The 26,089-nt window shown below is 30.9% G+C and overlaps 1 protein-coding gene across 3 annotated transcripts in view; it reads right to left on the bottom strand.

The window, feature by feature from the left end:
- LOC148275527 (uncharacterized) overlaps window positions 1-26,089 on the bottom strand; it is a 200,373-nt gene that overhangs the window by 67,818 nt on the left and 106,466 nt on the right. For all 3 annotated transcript variants that reach the window (XM_088235572.1, XM_088235573.1, XM_088235574.1), the window contains one exon: window positions 23,372-23,494. In XM_088235572.1, the coding sequence (XP_088091698.1) occupies window positions 23,372-23,494 (123 nt within the window). The remainder of the gene's footprint in view (window positions 1-23,371; window positions 23,495-26,089) is intronic.

Genomic DNA, 26,089 nt, shown 5'->3' with positions numbered 1-26,089 from the left:
TTTTTTGGGTAATGCCAGCTACCAACATAAACAGAAAAAAATATAGCTACTTAAAAATACCAGTAGTCAAATAATAAAGTAAAGATTTTTTAATTTCAAGTTGGCACGTGCGTAAATAATTCTTGAATTTCGTGTATATTTTGATGAACACTCGACTGGAAAGGTTAAGTAAAAGTTTTTAAATAGATACAAATTAAATTTGTTGATAAGGCTAAGTAAAAAAAATAATAAAACAAAACAATCTTAATGACATACATACCATAAATAATATGAATTTATTTTCATTTCAAAACATTAAGTTTCAAAATTATTCACCGTTTTTAATAATTGACTGTTTTTTTTTTATTTAGATCCAACAATCGAAAGGGTGAAGTTAATAATTCACAAAAATAAACTTAATCTATGGAAATCGCGAAATAAAAAATATTTTCATATTTAAGACACAAACAGATACAACACACAAAATCAATAATTAACAATACAGGCTTAAGAGGAAACGCGGTCTGACCTTTCTTCAAACAAAAGTATTCACGTATTTTCTCCTTGGATTATAGCACTAGAGCAATTACTTTTTAATAAATTACCGATACTCATCATTGAGATGTCTCTATCGTACTGTTTTTTTGATAAATTGTTTCTTATGGGAGCTGGTACCATCTAAAAACTCTTAAAAGTGCTGAGTTTTATCTAGCGCCTTCTGGCCCTATATTGAGGAAAAACGCAAAAAAACCGACACTGAAAATTTCATTCTGATACTCAAAATGATTTGAAAAAAAAACGAAATCGGCTCAGTTATGGTGGGTGGAAATAAGAATACGAAATCTCGATTTTATCAATTTTAGAAATATGCATAATCGGTCCGAAATGTAATTGTCTTTTTCGCACAGCATCGGGGAGACATCTGCGAGAGAGTTACAGAAAAACAATGTTCAAACACCTATTTATCATCCTCTTAAGTAATCAAAAACATCACAAATCTTCATCTCAAATGAGCTGACTATATTGCTGTAAATGGTATGCTTACAATAAACTTAATTATGCGCAATCGACGGGTACCACGCTGTTAAAATTACTTCACAATTTACGACCATTTTTATCGAAGCATTTAATTACGAACAGTAAAAAGATTGTGAATAACCCCCAAATAAAGATCTTAAGATTCGTAATACATTGCATTTGTAAAATTATTGATAATTTATAACCTGTTAGATTTGATGAAATGAAGAGATTTATTTTTAGTATGTATATTTTTATTTATCATGCCTAATACCTTACCTACCTAAAAAAAATGTACATTGTACCTAATAAACTATGTTAATATCACATCATTGACGATTTGTTCTGTCAAAAAATATAGTTAATTTAACATAGAAATATTCCTAAATTCCACACAAGTCATGGTCAAAATATGTTTGTTTTCAAAGGAATAGAAAAATACAATAATCTCCCCCAATAAAATAAAAACTTTTAAAGTGTTTTTGATCTTTTTTTGAACCTGAGTAAAAACAGCTGACTCTTTTAATTAGCGTTACTGTATTATTATTTTTCGATTTTCTTTTTATTTCGTATATTTTTTTTCTCATGTAATATGATTTAATATATTCGAAATCATATAACTTAAATTACTAAATAAATATAACAATGTAAGTCACTCTTTAAGCGCAAAAACTAGTCTCTTTTAAAGAAAGTAACAGCCATAACATTAAAAAAAAATATTGGATAAAAAATATATATATATCTTTTATGTTACCTATTATATTTATCAATAAAATGATAAATATAAACATTTTCAGTGGTTAAAAAAAATGTAAATGGCTAGAATTGGAAATTGTATTTTTATTTCAGTTTAGAAATATAAAGCACTGCATTAAATAAATGAGGGATATTTTAATTCGAATTTAGGTAGGTATCTAGTAGTATCTACTCAGTATCAATCGACTTAATATCAAGCTTATAATAAAGACCCTTTAAAAAAAAAGTTTAAGCCATCGTAACAATATACACATTTTTGTAGATAATTTAATGTTTTACTAAAAAAATTATACATATTCTATTAACCATACAGAAAACTTTATTTTACTTTGTAGATAAAACTGAAGCTAAAATATGGAAGCTAGTATATGACCTCCCTTATCTAACACCAACTGAAGAACTCTTAAAAAAAACTGAACAATTCAATGTCAATTAACTTTTTTAAGTAGAATCTTTAAAATTTATTCATAAGTAAGTCACTGATATCATTGTAGACAAAAAACCAAAAATTGAAAAAAATGTAATAAACATAATACAATAATATCAGAATAATATCACATTCAACATTTCAAAACGAGACAAGGACAATCTAGATTAATGAACCAAGGACTGAAATATTTGAATAAACTATTAGACAAAACCAAACAAAAGACTCAGACGAACTTTTCACAAGATGTAAAAAATATTATTATCAACAGAGTATGAATAAAAATGTACTTATTATTCTTCTAAAATTAATGTAATAATCCGTAAGGGTTAATAAATAAATGTTCTATTGAAGAAATAATAAAACAAGATAAATCTTAACTTCCCATTGTAATACGGGCCCAGGGGCATGGTTATCAGAAAATATTTTAAAAAATCAGATGTTTGTTGTTGCAGCTTTTTATGATTGTTTAATACAAACATTCGTTAATCGTAAATCGGTTGACCAGAAGTTCAAGTGGCCATTTTGTTTAATGGGAGGAAAGCTAAGAAAGCATTACGCGATGCGCAATCAAAAGAGGTTAATATGAAAACTAAAAGCAAAATATATCAGACCGTGGCACTCGAAACATGCCTGGGGTGGTATTCCGAACGCGTTTACAGCGCGCTATAATCCGTATTTAGTATGTAGAAACGCGCTATACCGCGCTATAATTTCGTTTGGAATACTAGCCCTGGTGCCCACTGCCCACGTGCCCGCGCCGCGTGAGGTGAAACTTACTCCTATATTGATTAAAGATTATTTAGTACCAACATTTATTTACATACGTGCATAAAATTATTTTGTTTTTTTGTTCATATAAACGTGCCTATACATAGTATTATAGGATATTCACACACATATATGTATATGTGTGTATATAAATATATATATATGTGTATGTCTGTATGTGAATGTGTGTATGTATATGTATTAAAATGTGTATACAAGTAAGTATATATTTTATTAGTCCGTGCTTTCTATTAACTTGTAAACTATTATCATGTATTAAAATGTAATTGCCTAGCTTGGAACGGGGTATGTACCCTTGTTAGCTGGGCAAAATGAACATAAAATTGTGTTAATGATAAAATCTATATATATATATATATATTTAGGTCTGCCAAATAAAAATTAACACAACAATGTTTTGCGTATGTCCAAATGTTTGCGGCCTGGCTGGATTTCCTCCCTAGGGAGTTATTCAGATCAAAATTTGTTGCAACAGAGAAAGAAAACATTTTTGAAAAGGGAATATGGAATTCCAGGCATTTACAAGGCTTATGACATGTCATTGGCTAGTTTAAGTGGCCACTTTACACCCCTTGTAACATCCACATTTCCTCAATTCTTCGATCTGTTGACTTTTGTGAAGCAAAAGAGCAGAAACGAGTAGACTTCCATATTCTATTCAAAAATGTTTTCCCTCTCTGTTGCAACAAATTTAGATATAAAAATTAACACATAATAATAATACATTGGTTGATTTTCTAATGTAAGTAATAAAAAACCGGTGAAACACTAAACAACTAATCAAAATGGTGATTTGTCTTTTGGATATGTCATACACCTATTATACAATAGTTGCCATGGATATTCGGCTTATTCGGCTAAGATTTACTAATGACTTTTTACCCTTTGTTTTTTAGAAATCATTATTTAAAAAACCACACTCACGAAGGATGGGACACTAAAAATAAAATAAAATACTTAAACTCATTGAAATAGCATTATATCAACTCATAAGTTAACCCAAAGATTTTTTTTTGATAATGATCCTTAAGATAAAAATAACTTTATTCAATTTACTTACATATAACTTTGAATTATCTATCCTTACCTCTGTTTTGTATAAATACATTTAACTCTTTAATAAAGATACCAGTCTCGAAGATGTCGCGAAAGCGATGAAACCGGTCACTGGATATTCCAAATTTGTGGATTGAAGTATCACTCGTGTTTTATTTATATAATAAAAAAATATACTCATACAGTAACATAAAACTAGAAACGAAACAATTAAACGAATAAGCGAAGACATTATGGAATCCAGTAGTGCAATCACAAATAACTATCGACGTGCTTAAAAACATGCTAAGCATTTGAGCGATCACAATGAACAATAATGAACATGCAGTCATAAGTCAACGCGTGTGTAATCTCTAAGTCAACGCTCGTGTCAGTTTGTTTTTTTGTTTTCCTCGTAAATAAATACAGTTCATTGGTGAAAAATCAGCGTTTACAATAAAACATAATACAGTTTATTGCATTTGCGAAATAGTAAGGAGTATCTCATATAAAAAAAGTGAAAATTAAATAACAATATACTTAGAAATATACTTAAAGTCCCGGACTTGAAACACCTACACCATGCACTGGCAAATTCTGTGTTGACTTACGGTCTAATTGGTTGGGGAGCTTGCACAAAAACCGCCCTTGAACCTGTAGCAATTGCACAGAAATCTTTAATCCGAGTCATTTAAAAAAACATTTCGTTATCCAAGTGACTTGCTCTTCAAAGAATTCAGAATACTGAATATTATTCAACAGTATATTTTGAGAACGGTAGTGGTTACACACATAAATAGAGACATTTACCCAAGCGTCAACCACAACCATAATACAAGATACTCTAATAGGGATCTGATACTAAGCGAAGGGGTCAACACTGTTCTGGCATCGAGACAACACTATTAAGTAGGCAAAAAGGTCCATAACCTTTTGCCAGAATCGTGGAAAGACGGAAATGTTGTCAAGTTACGGAAGGTGTTGACCTCGCTCTTTCATGACATTGGTCGTAGGGAGTCAGAAAAGTTGATGCATGCCACGGATTGGAGAACCTTACTGGATGTCAAAAATAAAATATAAAAAATAAGGAATAATTTTTAAAAAAATATTTATAGATGACAACCATGAAGTTTCGCATAAATAAATTGTCTATGTTTTTATGAATGTATGTATGTGTATGCGCATGGGTGTATGTACGTGTGTGTGTATGTATATGTGTATATATGTGTATATTTATATATATGTGTGTATATATGTGTATGTCTGTATGTATATGAATCAAAATGTGTATCCGAATAAGTTTATATTTTGTTTGTCTGTGCTCTATATTAATTTGTTAACTATTATGATATATTAAAATGTAATTACCTAGCTTGGAACGGGGTATGTACCCTTGTCAGCTGGGCAAAGTGAACATGGAATTGTATTTTGATAAAGAGTGTGAATATTTATTATAAATAAAAACTACTATGGCGACTGCTTTTCTCGACATTTGGCTTACCAACCGCTGTATAATAAATAAACAAATAAAAATGGCAGTTTTGGAATATTTTCCATATTTACACCGGTGAAATTTAAATATGTGATTGCGCAGCAGTATTATACGTCGCGAAACGTAAATTACATTTAATATAATGTGTTTACGGATGTTCCATTGGAATCGCGAATACGATAAACAATTATGGTGAGAAATTATTATCACGTCGCTTATTAGCACGTCGATAGTTATTAGTGATTGAGATACAGGTTGATAATGGGTGCAAGTTGAATGAGTTGTTAATTTTTAGGTGACCTAGTTGGAAATTATACCCGGGGCTTGTAACAAATTTGTGAATATATATATGGTATGAATCGAGAATATAGCTCCACAGATTTTTCTAGCTTGCTCTGATTACGCGAATTTTAGCCATAATTATTACTGATGTAATTAACTTTGGTTAATGAGGTAACAAGTTTGGCCATTAAAATAACTATGAGAGCCAAGAACCCGTGGAAATTCAGCTTCTTGTTGTAGAACTGATATCTCCATAACAATTATGGGATGCGATTAAAAACTCTCACCTTAATTTTAATCGGGACATTTCTCTAGAGAGGAAAACCCGCAGAGATTATCAAACGACTCGTGAGAAATTTATTATTTTATTAAAAAACAAGACCAATAGTATATCATTCGTATTACAGATTATTGCAAGAAATTAATACTTTTTCTTATATTATCGTGTCTACTTTATTCTCGAGGAGCTAATTAATGATCAATATAAAATCGCTTTACACATAAAAGAATTTGACTTCTATAAATTCAAGCGGAGAATTTATTATTAAAATTAAAATCAAATAATTTATTATTATTAATTTCTCAGTTGTAAATGGAATGCGATTCGTTGATTTTGTATTCATCACTGGAAAATCCCAATAAACAAATTTAGCTATATTTTTATTTTTATAAGAACTTATGGCATTAATTATTTTACATTAAATTGAGGATTGATGAAAAAAGAAAATTAATTGAAGAAATTGATTGGATTAAAAAATATTTCTTGAAAATACTTTAAGTGTTTTTTTCTGTTCATCGTTAAGATATTGTACTAAAAGAAAGTTTCTGTAATACTTATGGTGTGATAGTTAGCACGATTGCTTATCGTGTATAAGGTCCAGAATTCGATTCGACAGGACAAAAAATACTTTTATTTTTATTTTTTATAGAAATATTTGCGTTCTAATAATTTAATTCAATATTTAGATTTTGGAAGCCCTTTTTAATAACTTGTAAATAACAAATTATTAGAAAATGGGAATTGAGTTGTGATAGAGTATGAGTCGAATTTCGAACCTTTGATCCGCAAGTTTACGACAGTAGGCAGTTATTTAGTGAATTAGAAAAAAAAGTAGTTTTAATGGTTTAGAAGACAAACGTGCTAATTACAGAATTGGTAATTTTTCAGGGGAACTGTTTGAAGTTTGACAAGTTGTTTTTTTTTGTCTTTGATTATTTTATTTTTATTTTATTTATTTAATTTTTCTCATAAAAACAAAACACAAAAGCATTTATACAATGGTTAGAATATATATATATATGACATTTATTATGAAGATGAAACTACGATTTGAGGAGAGATGAAAAATTAATGTTTTCGTGACTGTAAATGGTATAAAATTCTCATCTAATACATATAACATTAAAATATTAAAATATTTCAACTCATTTTTTTGTCTTCGAGACTATCGATTTATCTAAACTGTCTCATAGATCTTATAATATAAATACATACTATAATTTGTTATATTTTTTTGAAGGAATAACACGCTAAGCCTATTTATGGGCTTGTCAGCAGTTGGGAAAGAGAGAATGAAAGGAGATTATAAAAATAGATCACAACACCCAGACCAATTGAGAGGAAAATATTTTTTGAATTTTTTTCGTGCAACTAGCGGTATTTGAACTCGCGACTTCAGTTTAACCAACCGCGCCAGTCTTAAAAATAATAGGGCTGCAAAGCATATACTTGTCGCTTTTTTATGTTTACAAAATCATCTCGATGTATTAATGCAGTGCCTTATGCACCTTTAGGTACGAATCAAGAATAATGATGTATTCTTATTAATTACAAAAAAAAACTGCTATATCAATTTTTAAAGACTTTTCCTGCGCTGTAACACGAAACAAAAATATGATTTTATTCCGTATGTTTTTTTTCTTATTTTAATTCAATTAGATACCTGCTCAATATTATATTCATTTTTTACCTGCAAACAGATTGACGAGAATGAAAAGCCAATGAATATTTCGAGGACAAAATTTAAATTTGTGTCGCCTGACAGAAACACAGATGGCGCTGTTGAACAAAAATGGAACATAAAACTGTTAAGTAAAAAAGTCTAGTCTATATAACGTTGTCAAATAGACACAATATAAAAAAGATCTTCTCTTTTGTTTAAACGGATTTGAGCCAGCGCGTTGTTTCTCGAATAGGCTGTAAAAAGCTTTTAATATTGACCGGTAGGTGGCAGATACCATCTTACAAATTTGGGAAAACCAGAATTAAATATTATCCAAATTAGTTTAATAAAATTTATTGTACCGATTGTTATAACGATGATTATAAATAAAAAAAATGAAACTGTTCGTTTACCTTAACCTCAAATATCATATTTAACAATGTGAGCTGTAATAATTTTGGCTTATTTTCTAGTTTCGGTCGAAATCAAAACATAAACTTAATTAATATGAGTTGAAAGTCACTTTAAAACACCTAATTAATAGTTAAACCTTACGAATTCGACACATCCCGACTACAGGTTTCGGACAATTTTTAAACGAAACCGTTGTCAAACTCGTTTGACAACGGTTTCGTTTAAAAATTGAGAGAAAAGTCTGAATTCCCGCTAGCGCAGTGGCAAATAATACAAGGAAACATACAGGAGGCCATAGACAACATCGCGTGTTTAGAGTTAGGTACTAAAGTGTTATAGATTTCCGAATAATCGGACATGCAATCTTGACACACGTAGGTAGGTACTTAATTCAAACCTGGAAATTTTCCGCGCACCTGTGGTGCACTTAGAGCCACTTTTTGTAAATTCTTGGATGCAACAAAACCTCAAATAAATGTTGCCATTGGAAATAGATTTACCTCGAATATCATTATTTTACTCTTAGAGTAATAATATGCCACTGATAGAGTCACCCATCACCATTATATGATTATTAGCCACGAAGTTAACTACAGTTTACAGCAATACAACGGGCCGTAGGTACTCAGATCGAGAATTGCGAGTGCAAACCGAAAGCGCCCGTTTCACGTTTGTTGTTTTCCGAAAACTGAACCAACAATGTGGAACGCTTCTGTTCTATACAAAAACGCGAAAGCGCTTCTCTAGCGGTAGCTAATGATTACGTTTAAGTTTTACTTGAGAGTAGCGACCGAGTCGAAAACACTCGTTCAAGATTTTTATTTAATTTCATACACGAAATTATGTTCTTCATCCGTCAGAACACATACATTCATAAGTATAATACTCATTTTTATTTTACGCCTTAACAAACAAACAAATCAGTTGGGTGGCAAAATATCGTATTGAGTTATTTTTTACTGAGCTGAATATTGTATTAATTCTGTTTTTTATTTAATGGTTTTGGGGTGCGGAAAACGGGACTACGAGACCCTGGTTTTGTCGATTTTAGCAAAGCATAAAGTCAGACGTGCTGTTGTCTTATTCGCACAATATATGGGGAGGCATTTGCGAGAGAGTGACAGAAAGACTGTGGCTAGTAACTTACGGATCAAAGGTCCGTGTTTCGAATCCCTCTCTAGCCTAAATTAATTCCCATTATCTAATAGTGAGGTATTACAACTCGTTAAAAAAGGCTCTCAAAACCAAATATTTGGGTAAATCATAAGAACGCAAATATTTCTTATCTACCAAAAAAAACATACCTATTTACTCTTTCAGCGCATATCATCATAACTGTCAATTGATTCAAAACCGGTTTCGCGAACTATCCGCACTTGATGATGCATTCGTTATTATTAATATGTTCAATATTGTAAGCACATAAGAACTGGCGAATAACAAATAGACACGTTATTGACTTACCAACAGCATCTCATATTTAGAAAATATTACGTTACCATCAACAATTCGTAATAAAGATTCAGAAAATCACGAAACACATGAAAACATTTCTGTAAAAAAGAGATATACATATCAATGGCAATAACGTATACTATCGTATCTCATAAAATATCGAATTTCGTTTTTTAACAGTACCGTGAAGATAATTAAACAAACTTTGAATCCCTTTATTAAACTTTTTGATATCTCAAAAATCGTATATTTCGCGAACATGCGCCGTAAACTGTAGTATTATCACAAACGACTGTGTTAAGTGGCGGCGAACGTGACGTACCTATCGTATGTATCAGTTACAATTTATTACGCCGTCGGAGCGCAAGTTGTCCCGTGTACGGGTTTCGTTACCTTTACACACACAAACATTGAAAATGAATAGATCGTCCAGAAATAAGTATTTAAGAGGAAAATTAATCCCAGTTTTCGATATGGAGAACAATACGACTTAAATGATAATTATTAAAACTTGTTCAAAATTATTGTATATAATACATACGATTATGCATGTTGTTTTTTCATAGAAAAAAAGCATAGTATATAACACATACGGTCATTTAATTCGTTAAAAAAATAAACCAATATATCGTAAGCTATACATACGGTCATTGAAATGTATGCAGATTCCAAGTAAAAAACCACAAGTACGATACGGTATTTTGAACCGATAAATGTGTTGATTGTAGACATAATTTTCAAATGTCATTATACAGAATTTGTTATAAATACAATGTAAAGATTAAATAAAATTTTAGAATTGTAACTTAGGTGAAAAAAAAATAATTAAACAGCTCTCCTGCAACGTTGATGTTCAACATACGATAGTTACTTAGCTGCCGTCGATATTTCCATATTTTTGTGTGTGTAACTCATTACCATAGCAACGACACAGGTTGTCAGTGTATTATGGACGGAATGCCTCCGCGTCCATGCCTGCCTCGCGGTCTTATGGTCACGCGTTTGCTTAACATGCCAGAGGTCTCTTCGATTCCCAATAGTGTTATAGTGAAATATTTAATCAAAAGGTTTTTTACACTGCAATATTTCACAGTCCCAAATAAAGAAGGATTGAGATACGCTGCTATTAATATACCAATGCAGTGCCATATGCACTTACCCTAATGGTGCATAAAGCACAGTATGAGTACACCAATTTCCGATTCGATTAAATAAACCGCTTCAGAAATATAGCTAATTTCATTAATATTTTTTTGATACGTTCGATTATAAAAGTATTCGTATTATTCGATTATTATAACCGATCGTTCGCATCTCTAGATAATGATACTATGGAGATACCTTGAACATATTTGGTGATTATCCGCAATAGTCGCGCCCAAAAATTCGATAAAAGCCATACAATGCGGCATTAGATCAGCACATCAAACGGTAATTTGTAACTGACTATCCGAGTAAGCCCCTAAACATCGTTAAAAAATAAGGTATTTGTAGTAACTACCTATTTTACCTTGAATGCTAATAAAAACATGACCTACCTTAAACTATAAGGGCTTACGTCAGTTAAATCCACTTTTGTCTTAAGAACAGTGTGATAACGTGGTTTTTATATTTCATTTTGTGAAATAGGAAATACAATAAATATTTCAATTATACAAAAAGATTCCACTTAAAGAATTGAGGTATCTATAATGATGATAATTATGTGTGTAAACCTAGTAATAAAACATTCGAAATTTTAATTATTTTTAAAAAAGTGTAAGAAGTTGTCAGTTTCTAATATCACATATCCTGTTTTTTTTTTTAAAGGAATAACCCGCTAAGCCTCTATTTTGAGGCTTGTCAGCAGGTGAGATGGTGGAGATATGGAAGGAGGTAATGAAAATAACACTACAACACCCGGACTAATTGAGATTTTTTTTAAAAAAATATTTTTCCATATTGTCCACATTTGAATTGAACCCAGGACGCCAGTTTCACAGTTGGCCGTCTAACCAACTGTGCCACGGCGCGGCGCCTGTCTCAGAACGATGGTTTTATATTTTTGTGTAACTTTGTGGTCAAACAGGGTAAAACATACTAATAGTGCGCACTTAAAAAACTTTTTATTTTAATATTTTTTGTAATGGTAAAAACCTGATAAAAATTATAATCATATGGAAATTCAATATTTTTGGATACAAAATAATACATTTTTAAAAAGTAAATATTTACGATAAAAATTTAAAAAAATAATTAGAAATATACATTTTTTTCGTACTCTTTCCTACTGTACTAGGTAATATTACGCACAACTATTTCATCGTACAAGGGAAGAGTACGCATATAATACAATGTAAACTTTTCGTATGCAAATAACTATTAAATGCTCCAAAACTAAAGTTATCAGTGCAATTATCGCGCCACCACATACTTTACATCTAAAATTGAATCTAATCTACTTTTGCAATGACTTGACGTATAACTTCTTTACAAAGAGGGCAACAAAAGACTTGTTTGCTCGTTTGATCATTGAAAGTCATTGGTTTCCCATTAGTTTTTAGATTGTTCCTTGCTTTCTTTGACTTTCCTCGCCATTTTTCTTCTCTTGCCTTCTGCTTCTTCGATTCTTCTTTCTTTTTTGTATCTTTTTATCTACATATTCTTTAGAGTACGCACGCGTTCTTTTAGCTTTGGCAACCATTTGTCGACATAACCAAAATTATCAACAAAACGACATCCAGTGACAAAATCAAATTCACTTTAAAAGTTACATGATCATAAAACAAAATAAAACCATTCTCACACTTGCAATAGAAGTCCTAGTATTGTAACAGATTTTTTGTTTTTATTGATTTTTAGATCGAAACCCGCAAAAAACAGAAAATGCTTATTATAATTATGTACACAAGAATTGTTCTTTCTTTTACGTAATAGGAAACATTAATGTATTTAAATATATGTATTAAATTTATATAAAATTTGTATTTAGTTGTAATATAAGATTCTTGTATTTTTTTCTGAATTAAAAAAAATAAAAAAATAATCAAAAATGCAATCCAACATGCGATGCAAATGACACGCCGATGGATATTTCAGGCTACAGATAATCGATAAGAATTGCAGTATTGTTAACTTTGGAAACGAGTTTCGAATAAATCGGGATGCGTATTCGTTGGGGCGCACTCTTTCCTTGTTTTACCCTACCGATTTTTCCATGTCAACCGCTTTCGAGACGTACTTGTCTCTTTGCCAGGACACTAATAACACTGACATGCAAATCCCATTACACACCTTCAACATAGAAGCTGCACAGAAATATAAAACGTCCTGATAGGACACATGTTATGATAAGCTAACATTAACGTGCACTAAAGTGAAGGTGTGGAGGATAGTGGAGTTAGCTTTTGGTCATTTTTTCTAGATCATTTTTGATGAACAGACGGGTACCGTACAAATATTTAGTAACATTGTTTCAACAATTGAAAAACATATTTACTTAAAAAAAACTTGACCTGTTTTCATTTTAATGGTTGTAAATAAATAAAGACGTTTTAACCTACATTATGCGAATACACATTATCAATCAATAAAAATACTTTCATTACTATAAATTAATATACATTCGCAATTTTATTCGGAGATCATTTCTACTGACAGGTGTTAAAATAATGATTTAACAGTTGATCAAACAAATGATTTATATAACTTCTATTTATAACGACCTTCAGGCAGTCAGACAATCTCAGAAAGACATTAAGAATAACAATCGCACGTTTACAAAAATAGTGAATGAAAAATACAGTTATTTGTTAAATGGAACACCCTCTTCACACTAAAATTAGTTAATCTGTCTCTGGCTGAGTCCATAATAAGATACAAGATCACTCACTGCCTGGCAGGGGCAAATCGTCTAAATAAGCGATTATGCACAGCTTACCATTATATTTGATTTTCAATAATGTTTTATAGTAACCACGTTAACTATGTTAAAAAAAAATCTAAAACAGATATTAAAAAATATATAGTAAATAAAAAAAGTACGGAATGAGTGTATGTGTTAGCATGTGAGAGGGTGGGTGTGTGTGTAGGTATGTGAATAAGTATCAATGAGGAAGTTCAGAGGTTTATTTATGTGTTTTTTTTATTAATAGACTATTAAACTAAGGCAAAATATAAGAAAATTATGCATCGCTTTATCTGCGGTGTGATTTTTTGAAGTTATGTATTTTTTAAATTACTCCGCGTGTGACGTTTCAAGCAGTTCAGCCGATTGGTCCGTTGACGGCAAGTAAACCGGAAATCTTTCACAGCTTTCTTATCATTGGTTGATTCATATGAACTAGTAATGTTCAAAGTATTTTGTTTTTATGAAAATATTTTTTATTATTATTTTCGTATATTTTCAAGGAACTTTGCCTTACAATTTAATGCTTTAAGTTTTACCGAGCGCAAGAAATCATTTTTTGTATTCAATTTCCCTTAGGGCTGGAGTTCCTCATTGCGTGTTTGAAAATACGGTTTTTATTAAACAACCAGAAATAATAGCAACACTATTTTGAGAAGATATGCCGAATTCTCATGAACAAATTTGATATAAACTTGCAAAAATAAATAAATCTATTTTGCTAGTTAAAACAGCTATATATTTGTTTGAAAATAAAGGCTTTTTGCTACAAAAAATCAAAGATTATTAGGCTATAGCAAAACAACGAATGCGATTAAACAAATACTGCGGTCTATTAGCCACAAATACTAAATAATTTCAATTTCTTTACCGTCCAAAAGTAAAATCGGTAAGTGTAACGATACTGAAAAGTAAGCACAGCTTTTTGTCTCAAATAATTGACATTATAACAAGAACATATGGTGAATTGGGCGTTACTTATTAGATTTCCTTATGTCAAACTTATATTATAAAAACATTATCATTAGTAGTTTAATAATTTATACCCAGTATAAGAAAAAGGTTCATTGTTTACTACCCAGAATAACTATACAAGACGAATATCATGGTTTATTTTTTTTACTACGCCACATTTTGCGTTCATTTATGAACAAGCTGTGTGTGCATGTTCAATTTCTAATTGTAATGAGTTATTTGTATTAGTATTAGTAACAAAATAAAAACAATGTTAACCTATTTCAAGCGCGTCAAATAAAATCCAAGGGGATCAAAGTCGAAAATGACATTTATTGCTGTGGTGTTTTTTACACTAAGAAATTCTTCCAAAGAACAAACTAAAAATAAACTATATTATTTAGATGCCGAGAGACGTTTCAGAAATAATATTTATAAAAAAATTGAGGAAGCTTACTGCTTCGGAAATTAAGAGGGTGCTTTGCGAATACGAACGAAGAGGTATATTTGATATTTGTATTTATTTGTATTTAAGAAGGTAAACATAAACAGAAAGTACAAAAGGAAAATAATGAAATCCACTAAACCGCTAAACTGGCTTGACAGCAGGTTTCTTTTTTTTTCCTTTGCAAAGAAAAAAGTTAGAGAAATTTTATAAATATAAAAAGCAATATAAACAATTTTAAGAACTAAAATCATACGTATTTTTTTACACAAAATTTATTTACAAAAAAATTAATTGATGACTGTTAACATAAAATAATAATCAATCCTTGTTACATATTAGCCATTTAATTTTTTTTTTTTTTAAAAGTTTTTTCAAAATTTTCTTTTAAGATCTGCTTAGGAATCTTGATGAAAATTTAATAAACTGATAAGCGTTAGAATAGGGAAATACCACATACTACGAATACCGATAAATAATCCGATAATAAACCGATAATAATAATAAAAATAAATAATAAAAAATCAAAATCGATATGGATATTGTGGAGAAATGTTTTTATACATAAATGTAATTTTTTTAAAAATAAAAATACGTTGCTAGAAAATTGCGACGTGTTTGGCCTTGGTAGTTGTGACCTCAAAATTAGTGATATTGTTCTAAACAAAATTTAATGGCCAGAAACAAAAAAACACGAATCGTGACGTATTAGGGGCGCGGCCAATAGAATAACGGTTTTTTTGCGAGAATTAAAAATTAAAAATTTTCAAGTATTTTTTATGCTACTAATAATTGGAATTTTTTTTTTTTTAACTGGTAAGTTTTTAATAGACTACTTTCATAATGTTTAAAAAATGTGCATTTCCCTACATCGTTACGAAGGTATATTGGAGCGTTAAAATTACTAAGTACAGTAAACAAAAGTGAGAAAAAAGAATACTTGTAGGTGTAATGTAAATAATATTCTTTAGCCGTGTTAAATAATCAATACGATTTGATTGTAGGCTTGATAATCATAACGTAAAATGGATATGTATATTACGCAAACTATGTTTAATCTTTGAACATAAAACTGACGGTTGAACACAGTTTAAACAAAGACAAAGTGTATCTAAAACCCACGCATCCAAACTTTTTCTAAATATTCCGCAAGTTTTGTCGAATAGGGATTATACATTTAAGGTATTTAACACGTAGTGAGTCTTAAGGTGTGAACAAGCAAATATATGTATTTCCCACGCCATACCTGCGGAATATAACCACCATATTTTAATGATGTACCAAAAGGCACATAACAGGAATAGCTAGAAAGTTTGTTAAGTATTTGAAAACAGTAAGATTACAGGAAAATTTTATGTGCGAAAGAACATTATGCCTAACAATCTATGGCCGTGCTGCTCGCTGTGCTAATTTTTCGTCATAAAATGAGTGAAATTTACTCCTTCGCTTAGTAAAAACATTTATTTATTAATGCATTAACGTCCAAATGGCTTTGACATAAATAGAGGTTATAAACAATTTACAAATATGGAAATACAATTTGAAATAATAAAGAAACAGTTTTTTTAAAACATTTTTATAGAGTAATAGGGGTTTATGAATGTTTAGTAAAAAAATTTGCTACTTAGTAGCATAAAAAATATTTTAAATTTGTAATTGCATTTGCATTGACCACGCCCCTAATAGTCACGATTCGTGTTCATTTTCAACTTTGTTCCAAACCATTCAAATTTGTATGTCACATCATCACGAATCTTGACGTCACAACTATCTATATGTTGCGTTTTCTGAAAACATTTCTCCGCAATATCCGTTTGGGTTTAAAAATACAATTAATTATCCTAAATCCATTTCATATATTTTTATCGGTATTCGTAGTATGTGATACTTCCCTGTTGGTTATTGAAGTTTAATAAAATTACAGCAAATAAATCTATTTTTTTTAATCTGTGTGTTTGTTTTCGAGAGAGTGAAATCTCGAGAACAGACGAAATTAATGTGCGAATTTGACTTAGACATTAAAATAAATGTATTTATATGTTTGTTTTAAAAACATTAAAAAAACAAACAAGTTGCCATTCGAAAAAAAAATACACCTGTAGATGACGTACAAATATATTTAAATAATATGTGAAATAAGTAAAAAATATAAATTTGAAGGAACCTAAAGGTTATTTCACCGTTTGCAAAAAAATACTTAAGGGCAGCTTTTTAAGTGTCAATCAATACATATTAATCAAAAACCTTTGTATGAATATTAGAATAGATAATTATTTATTGTAGATACAAGTGTATCATAAGATAATAAATAATTCATAAAAAAGCAAATGTAACATGGTTATTAACGCCTTTTAAGGTTATGATCTTACGGTCAATGTCAACGTCGCAAATAGCTCACGTTTCATTGATTTAAAGATTAATTAATTCAAGAACTGCATACCTATCATCTATATTACTTCATTAGCTCTCTGAGTGTAGTACTATTTATTTTGAAGGTGAATATATACGTATACACGAGAGGTGCACAAATGTCGAGATCCGTGCATTATGTGAGATAAGCATTATCGATAATTCCTTTAGAAAGGGCAGAAACTCTAGTTTTTTTTACATGACAATTTGCTTCAAATAAAAAAAATTAAAATAACAAGAGTAACATGCTCTTAACACATTTTTTTTACCTTTTTTGCTAAATGATACTTATTGTGATGTAACTGTGTGTAACATACTTTTATTTGTAGATTAGAAATTAATAATGAACCGATTTAAATTGAATCAATATTTGATTTTAAATAATTTATGTTACAAAACTGACACTGTGATTCTAACACAAACAATAAATAGGTTACGTAAGTTCTTGATTCAAAGTTGTAAAAGCTCTCGTTTAGATTTTTTTTTGTTAAAATTACACTAGTAATTACATAAATTCAATTATTGAATACCAAAGAAATAGTTCCTATTCCTAGATAATATTAAAAAAAAACTGTAAAGCTGAATCTGTTATAAAAACTATTTACATAGGTTACGATTTAATCACCCTATTTTTAAGCATAGAAATAAGAATAAAGTAAACAGCCGACCAGTCGGCACTTTTTACCGACTAGTCGCCGACTAACGCCAACTACAAATATGGCCGGATAGTCGGCTTTCCTGACTATTATTTTTTTGTACATTGAAAAAAAAATATTTACAAAATAAGTATAAAATTACAAATGATATCTACATACATAATTAATAATAGCATATGATGGAGCATATTGATGTATGGTTGTGAGACATGGTGCCTTACCAAAAGAGATAAAAAAGACTAAAGGCCTTCGAGATGTGGTGCTACAGAAAAATATTAGGAGTTTGCTGGAGAGACCACATCACTAATGACGAGGTTCTCAATAGAATCGAAGAAGGTAGGCACCTAATCAAAACCATCTCAGAGAGGCGAGCCCGATGGATCGGCCACATTATGCGCCACGAGGGTCTCCTGCACGACATCATAGAGGGAATAGCTGAGGGGACAAATTATAGAGGGCACCCCCGACGGGAATATTTGGAGCAAGTGTGCGAAGATTTTAACTGCGCCTTATATGTCGAGCTGAAGAGGGCTGCAGAAAAAAGAGGCCAATGGAGGACAAAATGCAGGACTTTGCTGCAAACCAATCCCCAGGATTGAAACTGCGAATAAGAATTAATAATAACGTTTCTACCTCTTTAATAGAGTAAAAACTGGTGTTTACAGAGGGATTGCAGATTTATTACTGTACTGGCGTCACATTCATGCTTCGCATAGAAAGGATGAATATTTTTTGTATTAAATTGCAGCTTATTTGTACAAACTTAACTTTTCAAATCCCGTGTGAAAATGTCCATTTGAAGATTACAAAAAATACAACTGTATAATTTAAAAAAATAAAAGAGGTTTAACAACCAACTATATTTTTTGAGATTGTGCAAATTTTTGTAGACACGGATTGGATACAACTCTCTGAGGAGCTGTTAATATTGACATATTACAACAGAGATGAAGACCATTAAAGAAAGGAAATATATAAGTCTAGGCATCTAGAGGGCTTATGACCTGTCATTGGCTCATATAGATGAAATAATTTGATCACATGAATCTCACTCGCATAAATAAAGGTTTCAGCTCTTAAACCTCACAAACATCAACAGATGACATAATTGAATTGATCCCAAACCCTCAAAATTTTCCTTCTCTTAAAAAACACGCACTATCCTGGATTCAAACTTAAGATATCAACTCTTTTTTTTATGATATATTTTGTTGTCCTTTAATAATAAGGAATATTTTAATGTTTTTTTAAATTATTTTTTTTATTTCCTTTTTTAATTACTATAAAATAAAAAAATACCTTATAATCTTTTACAGAATGTTTTCTTTTCTCTTTCATATACTACACAAAAATATTATACCTCTCTATTTATTACAGGAGCAAAAATTCATAAACGTTTCTTGTATACCCACAAACCGGCCATGCCTTTGTGGGATTTTTTGTTTACTATTTTTACTGTAAATATGCGTTTTATTGCTATGTAATCATCCTTTTTTTTTGTAAACTCTGTTGTATCTCATATGTATATTGTAAAAAATAACAAAAAAAAATTACAATAAATATAGATTTTCAAATATGGGCAGAATGGTGAATGTTACACAGTGTGTAAAGTGGCCACTTAAACCAGCCAATGATAGGTCATAAGCCCAGTAGATGCCTAGACTTCTATATTACCTTCTTTAAAATGTTCTTCATCCCTGTTTTAATATGTTGAGATATAACATGTCTGTATCGTATGTAGACTAATGTGACATCACAGCTAAGCAAGAATTAATACTGAGACGTGTAAGGTTATTGTGAGAACCGCAGACGTTAATACAATTCCCTGTAAAAATTGCGGTCTTTACAACAAAATTCATGTTCTTTCTTCTAGAACAATGGCACATAAAAGAGATACACATTATGTACGTACAGCATTTCATACCCACAAAGCCGCATTACTTGAAATCACCGTTATGAAAATGCTTTGTGCAAATCAGAAAACAATGAAATTGCAAATATTTCTAAAATTGTATATTTTAAAGCAATAACTTTGTGGTTATTCATTATAAAAAAATAAGTAAAACAACTTTGTTTTTTGTCACCTTTTTTTTTTTCTACCGACCGGTTTCAAAGCTGTACAAGCTTCTTTATTAAGGTATACTTAACCGATGGATTCTATCCTATTTCATTCAATCAGTATTATGTAACACATATTATGGAACTAGTAAATCAAGTTCTTTTGTCTTTTTAAGGGTGGGAATAGTAATTTGAGGAGTGGACTAAAGAACGACACAGAAATGTACAACCTGATACTCTTCTAATTAAAAAAACAAAAATCGGTTCAGTTTTGGGGTGCAAAAAACGGGACAACAAAACCAGAACTTTGTTGATTTTAGTTAGGTATACTAAGTCCAACGTGCAGGTGCTTTTTTGCACAATATCATGAAGGCATCTGCGAGAGGGAAACAGAAAAACTATGTGCAAATACCTATTTATCAAATTTCTCTGTCACCGGAAAAATAGTTTTTTTTTAAATTACAAGAGTCAAGTTTCACTATTGATATTGAAACGCTAAAAAATAAACAGTTAATGCGCTTATATTACATTTAAATGTACTATTTTAATGAGACGCTAGTATGGGGAATAGTTTTTTGCCAAGACGGAAACTGGAAAACATCATCATCATTCCCTTTCCCCACCAATGGTGCATAAGGCACTGCATTGGTACACCAATCGCAGCGTATCTTGATCATTTTTGTTATATAAAGATAAGGTGACCAGTCTTACGCTTCGGGTACTAGTCTAGGGACTATGAAATATTCTAGAGTAAAAACACCCTTTTAAATAATATTTCATATCAACCATGTCGGGAATCGGTCCCGAGACCTCTTGCATTATAGGCAAATGCTCTGACCATTACACCACGAGGCCAACTGGCCTCTTTTTAGTATGCTATCGCCAGTCAGCACTCTCGCCTCCTTCCACGTCAATCCAGCGCCCCTTAGTTCAACCGAATAAAGTCGGAAAATTGTCATCGACGGCCTTCCAGGACGGCGCGAGCCCGCAGGTTTACAGAAGAGGCAAATTTGGTATTCAGCAGGACTTTAATTTTAAATACTTTTGAAAAAAAAACAAAAAAATACAAGAGTTGCATAATCGGTATTTTGTTTTGACTGAGCATAGACTAGAGTTCCAAAAAACGCGCATCATGTTAAAAGTTACTCCAACAATTCCTAGGCGGGTTGCGAGCTCTTTGTGCATGCTTCCATCCTCAGTTATGTGAATTTCCAAGTATTTAAAGATGTCAACTTTCTCGATCCTCTGTCCATTATTATAGACTTCGATCTTTATGTAATATTAATTTATTTTTGTATTTTTTCTCCACGTTTAAAACATTATTTTGTCCTGGGCCAAGCAAAAAATTCAAAAGAAAATATGTAGTGAAAATATAAATATTCGTAAGTTATTAAATATTGATAAATCGGATGATTTTTGATGAGCCCGAGAAGGGTTGAATCTATATCCCTGCAATGGACGAAATTTACTAAAGAACATCCCGTAAAGAACATTGACAGTAAAAAATTATGCACCAATCTAATAAATATTGGCTATTCAAAAAAACCTTCAATATTTGCATTTTAACTTTCAATGTATCTAGTGTTTTAACTTATTAAGTTCTTTTATTAGAACTTAACATAAAATCAAAAGAAGGTAAGTTAAGAAATACTTATGCTCAAAAATGACAATGACGAATGTTACACAGATAGAAAGTTAACATTTAAACCAACCAATGACAGATATAAGTTCTGTAAATGCCTAGATTTTGGTTTCCCTTTCTCGCTTCTTTCAAAATACATAAGTCTTAAAAACTTTTGTAATTACAGTTTAAAATGCTAACAGTAGGTATCCATTAAAAGCAATTAAAATAAATATCATTATTAAAAATGAAGGTAAATTTATCTAAATGTTAATATCGACCCTGTTTAGGTCAAAGAGATTGAACCACAACTCTGAAAAAATCAGTTTCACTTTTTCAAATATGTTTTAAACTAATTGCAAAGGTCTTATAAACATTTAAGCAAAAGGATTTGAACTGCAAATTTCGTCTCCTTCTTCAGGTATCATGTCGGGTCCCCCCGACGTTGACGACCACTTGGAAGAAAGCTTTCCTATCCTGAGCAGTGCGAAACAGCTCCTCCACAGTTTTATTCTGGTCCTTACTCCGATGTTCCGAAGTCAGGAAAGCTGTTTTAAAAACGTCTATTGACTTATTATTATTATTTTGCCAGAATTTGAATAAGACCCGTGCAATTGGATTTAAAAAACATTTGGAGTAATGAGTTCGCTTTCCAAAATAATTGTGAGTTTTGAATAATTGCCTTTGACCTGAATACGGTCGATGTAAAGTTATGTTAATAATGCAGATGGGAATTATTTCTCTGTATTGACATAAGTATTTAAAATATTCCCTCAACAACATATGATTCTCTAAACTTAATTAAATATTATCTGAATTACAGATTAGACTTTTCACACTTCGCGTGACTTTTCGTGTCTGTTAGTTATATTGCGTGGAATTAATTAGGCAACGATATAATGACAAACACCATAGGAAGTCCACTCGAAAAATTATTGCAAACTTGTGCTAGAAATTAAACGACTAATTAAACCACAAGCAACGCTATTCTGAAATGTTGGACAATAAACATACTGTATCTGTATCGGAGCTAACTTATGTTTTGAAAGATCTAAATTCAAATATACAAAAATAATTAGTGTAAAAAAAGTAATAAAAAACTCATCTAATTTAAATTTTAAAAACGTTTCAAACATTTCCATATTACTGATTATGGCAAAGAATAAGCATACAATATTTATTGAGTTAATACCGAGGATGTAATTATTTACTATTTTTACATATCATACATATTGAGAGATTCCAATCATTCCGTACGCATTTTCTTTATTTCATAGCAAAAAATAAATTAAGAACTCTTCAGTACTATTTAAACCAATTTTTAAACATAAAATATGAATTATGAAATAGAAAACTGCACCAAAAACTTATCATAATTTAGAGTAAAATCAACTTTGTCAAAAAGCTTAACAAAGAAGTCGAAAAAATTCAAGGTAAGTTAATTTTTTTTTAATGTTAAAAGTTGTTTGATAAGATCACATAATATTATTTCAAAACTTTCTAATATAAAAAAAGATTTATAAAAGGCTTTGAAAATACATAATAAGTTTCAGCAAGAATTCCAAGTAGATTAAGGCTCGAAAAAAAAGACCAATGGGTTCCGAAACTTTTATAATAAAAGCCTCGGGAAATGTGTCACATCGGTGTCACCCGTTTCAATAAACAGAGTACGGAGTATTGTATTATAATGTCACCCGTTCCAATAAACACAGTATGGGGAGTAATATAATAAGACGAACAACATTCATACCTCTGTGTGTAGGCGGAGGCTGTCTGGCAGACAAGGTAGTGGCAGCACGTCGCGGCGCCGGTTTGCGGGAGACAGGCGCCGGGACGCGGGCGCCGAGAGGAGATGCTGGAGCGCCCTTTTTCACTGTAATACAAAGAAAAACAAACGTTATGGCACATTTTATTAAATTTTTATTTACCTCACTAGGCTATTAGTCTATGGATTAAATAACACGATTTAATTCATGAAGATATGTTGCATATTGAGTTGGGTAAATCAAAATGTTTTTTTGCTTAAAAAAAAAATTATTATAGTAGCTGTTTACGTAACTTACAACAGTTCAATACGTTTTTTTTTTGTTGTAAATCGCATGCTGTAAATAAAGAATAAAGAATAACTAGCCCAGTTCTATCTTGCTTTATATATGTACATATATGTGAGGGTCGCTCGTAATAATGTACATATGTTATTTGCATATTACAATAGAGATGGATAACATTTACGAAAAGGAAAAAATATTTCTTTTATTTTTATGTAGGTAGAATAATTCAGATGAATCTCACCGGCATCAGTTAAGGTTTTTGCTCTTTAATTTTACAAAAAATAGCAAGTGGAAGAAGTGAAGAAATATATATGCTCAAACATAGGCAGAATAGTGAATCATACATAGTGTGTTAAGTGGCCACATAAACCAGCCAACGACAGGTCACAAGCCGTGTAAATACCTAAACATCCTAATTCCATTCTCATAAATGTTTTTTATCTATGTAATATGTAAATTTTAATAACTTCCGAAGGGGTGAAATCTAGTCCTTGTCTACAAAAATTGGAATAAACTCAAAATATTTTTGATATCCGTTATTTTTCAAAAACCAATATACAGGAACAAATCATAAACAGGTAAAATCACAGAAAGTTATAATTAATTCATATATGTGCACGTTTTTAATAAACGTTTATTTTACAACGCAAAGCTAACATCGATCTAATAAAAAAAATCATGTAAGTATTAGAGTTTGCGAGAAAAGTTTTTTTATATTAGTATAATTTAAGATCATTCTCATTTTTGCACCCAGGGTTGCATAAGGGCACAGCGTTTATAAAATAACGCAGCGTATCTCAGTCAAATGTTACATAAAGGTAAGATGATCAGTTTCACACATCAGGTGCCTGTCCAGGGACAGTGAAATATTACAGTAATTAATATTTAAAATGAATATTTCACGGTTACTTTTTTTGGTATTTTACCTGATAGCGGCCATCGCGTCGAAAACGCTTTTGAGAGTTCGGTTTTATATTCTTTATCTGCCTGGATACGTAAAAAATATAAGTCGTAACGACGAAGGAAATTAATTTATCAGGCTTCTCTCACCCTTTATTTAAATATTTACTGAAAATATTTGAGCTTCATTATGACTTATTATTGATTGACTGTTTAAATGTCACCGAGATAAAAATATAAAGGTGGTCCGGCGGAGTCGCGCACTTGGACAGATTTAAGAATTAACACATTTAACACACCTTTATAAAATAAGGAAAAGCCGTCTAGTTTGGTGAAGTAATATGACGCGACGAAGAACACGTCACGAGAATAGTGCTAAACCTAAATAAAAAAACAAAAAGTAAAGAAAGGCCAGTTCAAACTAGGAGAAAGACGTTTGAGAAAGACCTCAAGAAACTGAATTCAGCAGAAGAGACGATACACGATACACGATAGACCGACGCGACGTGGAGAATAAAGACAAGAAAGGGCTAACTCCTAACAAATGGAACACACACCTAGGAGGAAGAAGGAAAAGATCATTAAAATTTACAGATAACACTTTCATGAAATATTGCTTTACTCAACCTGGATTATTTACTTCCAATCCAGGTGTCTTAACAGCAATTTTTTTTTCTATAACGGGTGTTTTAACAGATGTGTTGTTTTCTAAGCCAGGATTCTTAACAGCAATGTTTTTTTCTGAGCCGGTAGTCTCAACAACTAGATTTTTACAAGCAGCGGGTGTCTTAACAGTGTGATTTCTAAGACTTTTAGCACTATAAGATTTAGGAGCTGCGGATGGTCGTGGTGAAGAATTATTTTGCAATTCATCAGGCGTTTTTGATTTATAGGGTTTATTCGTATTCATTCTGGTTTATCACTTTCTGTCATCTTGACGTTCGATTGCCCATTTCATTGTTTTATTTATTTTTCGTGAATTTAAATGTGATTGTTTATACAGTTAGGTACTAAAAACACATTGAGACGGCAAAAAACCCGTGATTCCTAAACTGTAACCTAAATAATAATAAATTTTGTTTCAGTTTTTTTATACAACATCTTGCTCATAGTTCACTGATTTAAAATACCTGCATTACATCCATTTATATAAATTTACATCTTTAAAAATGTAAATACGAGTGTATATTTATTTATTTAATTACTAAGTTGTAGGTTCCAAATTGAACACACTGGTATTGGTTCAACTTTACAATGGGAAAATATAACTTTTTTTTCTCAAACTTAAAAAAAAAAATTACAACTTATTAGTAGCATAAAAAATATTTTTAAATGTGTAATTTGGAATTCCGATGAAAATGGTCTATTGGATTGGCCACGCCCTTACTACTTTAAGATTCACACGAACTTTGTTTGTGACCGTTTAAATTTTTAAAGAACATCGTCACGTATCTTAACGTCACAATTATCTAGGCCAACCATGTCGCGTTTTTTTAGGGATTTTAGTAATTTCTTTT

This window comes from Micrasema longulum, unplaced genomic scaffold, assembly GCF_059751315.1.
Source record: "Micrasema longulum isolate JH-2025_06_02 unplaced genomic scaffold, ASM5975131v1 h1tg001404l, whole genome shotgun sequence".
In the NCBI taxonomy this organism is placed as follows: domain Eukaryota; kingdom Metazoa; phylum Arthropoda; class Insecta; order Trichoptera; family Brachycentridae; genus Micrasema; species Micrasema longulum.
Note: the sequence above shows the minus strand (reverse complement) of the source record. Positions and strands in the feature narration are given on the sequence as shown.